Raw genomic sequence first — 9,273 nt, 5'->3', positions numbered from 1 at the left:
AAGGAAACCTTATTGAGAATGGAGTCAGGAGACCAGGAGGGGGAAGCTCTTAAACTCTACCACTTAACAATTGCAAATCTAACAGGAAGAGATAGACCTTGCACATGGATACACTTCCTTAGGAGGAAGGGTGTTTCCCATAGCCTGACAACAGCCCAGCCAATAACAGACTGTCACAGCTCAGCCAATGAATAGCAACTATACTTCAAACTCCCAGTTTTTATTCCAATAGGCTTTTTGTTTATAACAGCTTTCCCAGCATCCCCCTTTCCTGTATAAGACCAGTCCTCTCCTTTGTTCTGTGGATTTGCCTGTGGTTCTGCTGCAGCTTGCTTGTTCCAGATTCCAGTTCTCTGCTATTCCCAAACCCATTTTTGCTAGTAAAATAACTGGCAGTTTTATTTTTTAACATGTGAAGGTTTATTTTTGAACTCTCAATTTTATTCCAAAAGAGCTGGAAAATTTAACTGCTTGCTGTGTTTCAGCCACAATCCTAATCACAAATTCATTTACTTCTTATTGTAACTCTATGAGATGGGAACTATTTTTATTCTCCTTTTACAGGTGAAGTAGCCAAGATACAGAGTGATTTACCCAAGACCGTACAACTAGTAAGCGGCAGAGCCAGGACATGAACTTAGGCTGGCTGATGCTCTAACTGTGAGAAATTAGAACCTAAAATTCCAATAACGAGTTCATTTTTTAAAAACCAGGTGGAGGTCGAATTGGCTAGTAAGTTTGGAAAAGCACAACAGAGAAGGAGCTTTACTAGCTTGCTTCTGAGTTTTAGAAACGGACCTGCCTTCCTTGATTGAAACGGTTCCAACCCCAACTTCACAATTTGTATGTCGACCCAGTAGGCTGGCTTCTTGGGCTACTGGGGCAGTGCAGATCAGGGTTCCCCCTTTCAGTCCACAGCTAGAGCTTCCTCTCTGCTTATTCCCTAGCCCTCATGCCCCACCCCAGTCTCAGACAGCTCTAGAGTCCAGGACTAGACGGAGTCTGCGCCCAGGGCGGTAGGCTGTCTGGGATGCGGGAACTCTCGCGGGAAGATGAGTTCGTTGCCTCGGTAACAGCGTCGGTCGTGAAAGATGGCGGGGCGCAGTGTGGGTCCCCGGGTCAGTTCAAACACAGACACGCGAGTAGCGACTAGATTTCCAGCGGGCTGAGAACGCGGAACCTCATTTAACTTCGGGTCTGAAAGTCCCTTTCTCTTTTACAGAGACGGAGCGTTCCAGGCACTCCGCTCCCGCAGCGTATTCAGCAACCTGCTGCGCCTCGACGTGACCTACTTGCCCGGGAGGAAGAATATAAGTAAGAAGCCGTTCAGCTTTTCCTACTTTCCTTTACCCAAATGAGGCTGCTTGCAAGTACTTTCCTGGTGACTGACGGGGTCTTCGGGGTTACTCACTGTTTACCACTCTCCTTTCATCATCCTATTCGCTAGTCTTTCTTCATCTTTTCTCCGCTTGCATCGTCAGTGTTTGAAGGGGATGGAAATTTACCCCAAGTAAACATGTTCATCAGGAAAATGATAATGCTCTTTGTGAGTAGGATAGCAGGAATTGCCAATATTTCAGTTTCTAGTTTAAGAAAATCCACTTAATTTGGAGTCCCTAGAGTTTAGTTATGTAAATTTCTCTTGGTTTTTAAATTGAAAGCGTGTTTCTCATTGAAGTTGGAATTCCCGTTCTCATCCACATTTGGTGGAGTTGGGAGGAGCATTTCCTTATCTGCGCTCAGTGTAATTATACCTGTTCTGACAACACGTGCTTTCATTTTTAGATCATTTCTGCCTTCATGCCCCAGTTTTCACACAGACCCAGAGTAATCATTCAATTTGATCATGTCACTCCCTTGCTTGAAACTTTGCAGTGGTTCCCTGTTGCACTTTAGAAACTGTCTGAAGTTAGGGAGGGAGCCAAACCGTAAGAGACTTTTAAAAACTGAGAATAAACTGAAGGTTGATGGGGGGTGGGAAGGAGGGGAAAGTGGGTGATGGGCATTGAGGAGGGCACCTGTTGGGATGAGCACTGTGTGTTGTATGGAAACCAATTTGACAATAAATTTCATATTAAAATAAATAAAAATCAAAAAATCAAAAAAGAAGCTGTCTGATCTGGCTCCTGTCTCTAGTTTGATCTGGTGCCCTCTCTTTTTTGCGTACCAATTTCGAGCCTCACTGGTCTTTAAGCTTCTCAGACTTTTCCCTTGAGGACAATCACACATATGCCTTCCACCTGTAATGCTCCGCGTGGTCTTCCCGAACTATGTTAAAGTAAGCTCCCCAGTTACTCTTTTTATAGGGACTTACTAATTTTTCTTTGCAGTTAGCATAATTGTTACAAATTCATTTGTTAGTGTACTTTTTGTCTGTTTCTTCCACTGGGCTGTAAGTTCTTTAAAGTAAGAGACCACGTCTTTTATTTGTCATTGCATATACCCTTACGAAAAATTATATTTTACCAACTCATGTTCTTTTTAATTTATCTAATTTAATTTAAAATTGGGAAACATTATAGTACTGCATCATATAGTTAAACATAGAGTTACCATATGATCTGTACTTAAAATTAAAGCATATTTAAAGTTAAAACTGAAGTGAACTCTCTTGATGAACTAGACATGTACTCATTAATTTGCCATAACATGTAGGAAGATAATAATTCTCCTCTATTTAATGAAATGGGCCTATTAATTCACTTCAGGAGTTTACCTAAGTAACTCATCTGTTGTCTGTGTACAGGTCTGAATCAGCTGTGCTCAACCCCAAATGGTTATTTTCATTATACTCTAGATAGCACTAAATACCTGCACTGATTAGGTTAATTCATTTACTTATTTAGGGGTATAATTTGCATCTAGCTCTGGTATGTTGTTATGGTCCTGCTTCAAGTCTTCTTAAAGACATTTATAGGAGCTATTCTATTTTAACAAAAGTCATTTTGTGGTAAAGGTGGCCAGTTGTTGCTTGTTCTGTTACCTGTACTCAGGTGTGCAAATCTGAGGCATATATGAACAGAGTAGCTTCCTGGCTCTGCCTGAAGCTATAGATCACTTCTGTGCCATGCAGAAGAGTAAAATATCTGGCCATTCTTATGGGCAAGAATAAGAGGTAGTAACAAAGTATTTTGCCACATGCGCTCTTGATATTAAGCATATTTGGGATGTCTCCAATCAGCAGAACACAGAACTTGCCGGGATCCCAATATAGAATGGTCTACAATCAACTGCTGTTAGATATTTTCAGGAAATAATCACCATCTGAGAGAATATACTAAAGAATGTGCTGATTACTCAAGTCAGTAGGTTTTCCAAGTTTCTTGCCTATATTATAAAACTAGAAATCTAAACAGTAAAATTCTGTGACCTCTGTTATAATGGTCTTGATAACCGGTAGGGCAAGCCCCACTCCTCCCCACATCCCATACCCATAAATACCACTGACATTGGATTTATAGATTAATTGGCAGAGAACTGGCATCTTTATGGTATTGAATCTTTCTTTCCATGAATATTGATACATCTCCATTTATACAGGTGTTGGGGTTTTTTGGTGTCCTTTAATATTTTATATTACTACATTAAACCCTCACATATGTAATCTATTTCTAGGTGCCTTGTAGTTTTTGTGGCTATAATGAATGGCTTTTTAAAATATTTCTAATTGATTAGATGTGTAGGAACATTGGTGATTTTGTATGTTGATCTTACGCCTGTATTTATATATAGTCAGTCCTGCTGAACTCTCTTAGTTGTTGTGTAGATAGAGTCCCTTGGATTTTTTATAATCATTGTTATATTAAATGCAGATAAGGATAGTTTTGTGTCTTCACAGTTTCTTATGCATTTTTTAAAATCAATCTGGTTAGCACCTCCACTGCAGTATGGAATAGAAAAAGTGATGATGAGCATCCTTATCTTGGTTATGATTTTAAGGAGCCCACTTAATTTATCACTGTGTATGAAATTTGATAATAGAGTTTTACTAGATTGTTTTATTAGGTTTAAGGACATTGTTTCCTTTAATTCCTGTTTTGAATGAATGTTAAATCCTATCAAAACTTTTTCCCTAATTAATTTAGGTGACTAAATGCCCTCCCCCACCATATTTAATGTTTTAACACTTTGAACTACTAAGCAGATTTTTTATTTTCCTTTAAAGACTGCTGGATTTGACTGCTCTAATTTTATGTAGGTTTTTTGCATCTTCAAACAAATGAAATTGGTCTTATACTTTTTTCTAGTTCTTTTCCTTTCTGATTTTGATACCCATATTATCCTAGCCACATGAAACAACAGAATAGTTTTCCTTTTTGTTTTTTTCTGTTCTTGGAAGCTTTTTGTAACTAGGGATCATCTATCCTTTGATTAAAACTGAAATTGAGTCTGATGTATTTTTTGTTGATGGAATTTTTTTGCCTGTCATTTCAGTTTCATAAATGAATAATCATTAATTTAGATGTACTAGTGCTTCCAGAATAAATTTTGGTAATTTATAGTTTTCTAGAAAAGTGTCCACTTCATGTATGTTTTAAAAAGGTAAATTTATAATATAAAAACATAAATATACTCTTAATATGTTTATTTTTTAAGAAATAGTTAATTTATTACTATTTTTTTTTAATTCCAGTATAGTTAGCATATAGTGTTATATTTGTTTCAGGTGTACAGTGTGGTGATTCAACACTTCCATACACCATTCTTTGCTGATCACGACAAGTGTGCTTTTTAATGCCCGTCCCGAAGTTGACCTATCTCCTCACCCACCTCCCCTCTGGTAACCATCAGTTTGTTCTCTGTGGTTAAGTATTTCTTGGTTCTCTTTCTCTTTTTTTCCTCCTTTGCTCATTTGTTTTGTTTCTTAAGTTCCACATCAGTGAAATCATATGTTATTTGTCTTTCTCTGATTTAATTTCACTAACATAATACTCTCTACCATCATCCACGTTGTTGCAGGTAGCAAGATTTCATTCTTTTTTATGGCTGAATAATGTTCCATTATGTGTATATGTGTCTGATGTGTGTGTGTGTGTGTGTGTGTGTGTGTATTTTAAGTCTTGTGCGTGTTTGTTACCTTATACACACACATCTTATGGAAGCTTTCTAGTGTCATTTATTTTTGCCTTTTCTTTTTTGCAGTCTTGCTGGAAGGTCTATTTTATTGGTCTTTTCAGAGAACTAGCTTTTTTTTTTTTCTTTAAGTAGGCTCCATGCCCAGCCCAACACGGAACTTGAACTCATGACCCTGAGATCAAGACCTGAGCAGAGATTGAGAGTCAGATGCTTAACTGACTGAGCCATCCAGATGCCCCCAGAGAACTAGCTTTTGATTTTGCTGCTAATCTATGTTTTTTTATTTGGTCTTTATCCTAGCTCTTCTAATTGTGGTGGATTTTTTTTTTTTTTTTTACTCTTTAGTTTAGTAATTTAGTTCATATTTAGTTTACTAGGGCACCTGGGTGGCTCACTCAGTTGAGCAACTGGCTCCTGACTTCTGCTTAGATCATGATTACAGGGTTGTGAGATGCAGCCCTGTGTTGGGCTCCACACTGAGCATAGAGCCTGCTAAGACTCTCTCTCTCCCTCACCCCTCTCCCCTGCTCATGCTCTCTGTCTCAAATTTAAACAAAAAAGTTATTTTTAATTTACTTTAGTTTCATTTTTAGTTTTGTTTTTAATTTTTTAATAAATACATTTAATTTTTGTAAATTTTTCTCCACCTACAGCTTATTTGTATTTCAGGGCCTAGTTTGATATTTATTTCTTTTGTGGTTATTTGTTTTAAATATTTTATGATTTTCATAAGTGATTATTTAGGAGTTTTTTAGTTCCCAGGCATATAGATTGTTTGATTGCTTTATTTTTATAATTTTAAAATTTATGTTTAATTGCACTATGGTCAGAGAATTACATACTAATGATATTTGAAAATGTATTGAAACTTACTTCTGAATAGATACATGTTCAGTTTTTGTAAATGTTCATGTATTCTCTGATAGAAAGTATATTTGCTATTTGTTGATTAATCTCTTAGCTCAAGCTAATTAATTTGGCTTTCCATAATATCAGTATCCTCACCATTTTTTTTTCTTGCTAGCTCTGTTGATTCCTGTTAGAGGTGTATTGAAATAAGCTATAACTATAATTTAAAAACTTCTTCATAGAATTGTGTTCATTTTTTTGCTTGGACACTATATTGTTTGATTTCCTTAAATCTTCCAGGTGAAATGAATTATCCCTTTCATTATTAGTTCCATTTTTTATTCTTTTATTTATAAGCTTTTTATATCATTTAGTTTTAAAAACATTGTTTTTATATCCTGTCTGATCATTTCTGCCTCTGATAAGTGAATTTATTTACATTATTGTGTCATTAATTTGAAATTCTTTGGGTCATTTTATTTTTTGTATTTCCTCTTTACTATCCCTTTGTTCTTTTCTGTCTTCTATTGGGTTGAAGTTTTTGTTGTATCTCTATTTTTCTTTTTCTGGTTTGGAAAGACCTTAAAATGCTTTAACTTGGTTTTCTTCTATCTGTCAAGTTAGATAATACTTGACTTGCTCTTAGTTTTGAACATTCCTGCTCTCCAGGTTATCATTAATGTTATTTTTATGTTCTGTACTAATTTAGATTTATCATCATGTTTTCTAATTTTTTTCCCTGTTGTGACCTTTTTTCTAGGTCCAGCTTCCTCCTTCCTGAAGTGTAGACCCTTCATTACTTTTTCTGAGTCTGCAGTCTTTTTTGAAAATTTTGTTAACACTTATTCTTCTATGGTAGTTTAGCTGGACATAGAATTCTAAATGGTCAGTTTTCTTCCTCTGCAATCCATTGAAGTTAACACTTCATTGTCTATTGGAATCTAGAGATGTTGATAAACTGTCTACTCTCAGCTTTTTAGAACATCATGCTGGTAGACTTTTTTTTTTTTTTTTAAAATAATTGCTTTGATAATTTAAAGATTATTTTTGTCTTTGAAGTTCTGTAATTTCACTATGACATATACAGGTGTGGGCTAATTTTCTTTCTTTCTTTCTTTCCTTCTTTCTTTTTTTCTTTCTTTCTTTTTTTCTTTCTTTCTTTCTTTCTCTCTCTCTCTCTCTCTCTCTCTCTCTCTCTCTCTCTCTTTCCTTCTTTCTTTCTTTCTTAAGATTTTAAGTAATTTCTAATCTCAGCATGGAGCTCAACCCCACAACCCTGAGATCATGAGTCATATACTCTACTGACTGAGTTGTCCAGGTGCCCCTGTTTTCTTTTTTGATATATGTTTGTTATATGATTATATATATATGTTTTGATATATGTTTGTTATATAATAATTTTAATTCTTTTATCCCCAGTGACTTTGAGAACCAGAATGATCAGAGTGGGAAAAGGAGATATGAATGTAACATAAAAGAGGCTAAGTAAAAACTCTGTAGTCTTGAATTTGAATTGGAAGAATGTTTGAACTTATGATTTATTTTATCTTTAAAACAAAATAGGGGTGCCTGGGTGGCTCAGTCGGTTGAGCGACTTCGGCTCAGGTCATGATCTCAAGGTTTGTGAGTTCGGGCCCCATGTCGTGCTCTGTGCTGACAGCTCAGAACCTGGAACCTGCTTCATATTCTGTGTCTCCCTCTCTCTCTGCCCCTCCCCCACTCATGCTCTGTCTCTCTCTCAAAAATAAATAAATTAATATATAATAAATAAACAAAACATCTCCTCCCCTTCCCCCCACCCACTATTTCCTAGCTTTGTCCATGAAAAGACCTAGAAACAGTAACCATTCTAATAACACCAACCTTAGTGCCCAGATTACAGTCTTTTTTTTTTAACTTGTTTTATTTTTTATTTTTTTAAATTTACATCCAAATTAGTTACCATATAGTGCAAAAATGATTTCAGGAGTAGATTCCTTAGTGCCCCTTACCCATTTAGCTCATCCCTCCTCCCCACAACCCCTCCCATAACCCTCAGTTTGTTCTCCATATTTATGAGTCTCTTCTGTTTTGTCTCCCTCCCTGTTTTTATAACATTTTTGTTTCCCTTCCCTTATGTTCATCTGTTTTGTCTCTTAAAGTCCTCATATTAGTGAAGTCATATGATTTTTGTCTTTCTCTGACTAATTTCACTATTTTAATTCCACTTGAGATCCATGTCTTTCTTCAGTACTAGAAAATTCTCAGTATTTGAATACTGATGTTCCTGCTTCTGGGATTTCCTTCTGCAGCTTCTATTAGGTAGATGTACATATGTCTTTGTCAGTCTCTCTTCAATGCATGTTATCCTTTCTTTTGTTTTTTTATCTTTTTGCTTCTCTTTATCTCCTTTTAGGTGCATTGTCTCTTATCTCTCATTCATTTCCTCTTCAGTTCATTTGATTGTTCAGTGTAACCATTGAGTTTGAGTTTTTAAATGCAATGACTGTGTTTTTGTTAATGTAATTTCTACTTGGTTCTTTTCTAAATTCAGTGTTCTTTTGTTAAAAAAAAATATTAGCTCTTGCCTAATAGTTTCTATTCCTGCTTTTTGGGGAGTGGGCAAATGAAAAATCCTGATTTAAAATATTTAAAAATAGATTTTAGATTTAGATTTTTATTTATAGATTTAGAAAATCTAGTTATTATGGTATAAGTTTTGTCGTGTCTGCCGTTTCTCTGTTTTGGTAACTTCTTTATGCAGTTTGTTATGTTTGTGAGGTTATTTTTAGCAGGGTTTGCTTTCTGAGAGAGCTCCATATGTTCTACATGAATAAATGTCATTATAGGTTGATTTCACATTTACCTTTCCTAGCTTATCAGAGTTTTCACTGCTTTCGGTGTACCTTTCTACACTAAAATTTGGCACAGTGTCCCCACACCATCTGGGAAAGATGAATTTGCTCTGACCACTGACAAGAGAATCTTTTCCACCCATGACTCCAGTTTCATTTCCATTTGCCTAATGTTATGGGTAGTGTTTTATAGTCTGTGTTTCACAGGTGTAGTCCTTCATGACTCCCACACATGCATCAGTTTTTAGCTGTTAGACTTTTTTGGCTTCTGTTCCTGTTTACTGCTCTCACTTTGAGTTACTGCTTTATTTTTAGTGTCAGGGTATTTTCCTTGCCTGAGTTGGAGTTTAGCAATATTTCCTTCATTACATTTTATCCAACATGTCCATTTGGACATCCATGGTTTGGAGCAGAATAGTGTTCTGAGTCATCCTGAGGAAACTATATTGACCAGAAGCTTCTATTTAAGTTCTCATGATTCTTAAGAAAATGTGAAAAATCAAGTAATGGCATC

General features: G+C 35.9%; 1 protein-coding gene across 2 annotated transcripts in view; it reads left to right on the top strand.

Annotated features, from left to right (window-relative positions):
• The first annotated feature begins 1,033 nt into the window (after positions 1-1,033).
• The window catches only part of TEX9 (testis expressed 9), a 69,178-nt gene continuing 60,938 nt past the window's right edge, over positions 1,034-9,273 (top strand). The window contains exons 1-2 of one of the 2 annotated variants that reach the window (XM_058737638.1): positions 1,034-1,118; positions 1,223-1,314. In XM_058737638.1, the coding sequence (XP_058593621.1) occupies positions 1,092-1,118; positions 1,223-1,314 (119 nt within the window). In that variant the 5' untranslated portion in view covers positions 1,034-1,091. Of the gene's footprint in view, positions 1,119-1,221; positions 1,315-9,273 lie in introns of those variants that run through there. The other variant, XM_058737639.1, reaches the window with a different exon arrangement.

This window comes from Neofelis nebulosa, chromosome 7, assembly GCF_028018385.1.
Source record: "Neofelis nebulosa isolate mNeoNeb1 chromosome 7, mNeoNeb1.pri, whole genome shotgun sequence".
Taxonomy (NCBI): domain Eukaryota; kingdom Metazoa; phylum Chordata; class Mammalia; order Carnivora; family Felidae; genus Neofelis; species Neofelis nebulosa.
Note: the sequence above shows the minus strand (reverse complement) of the source record. Positions and strands in the feature narration are given on the sequence as shown.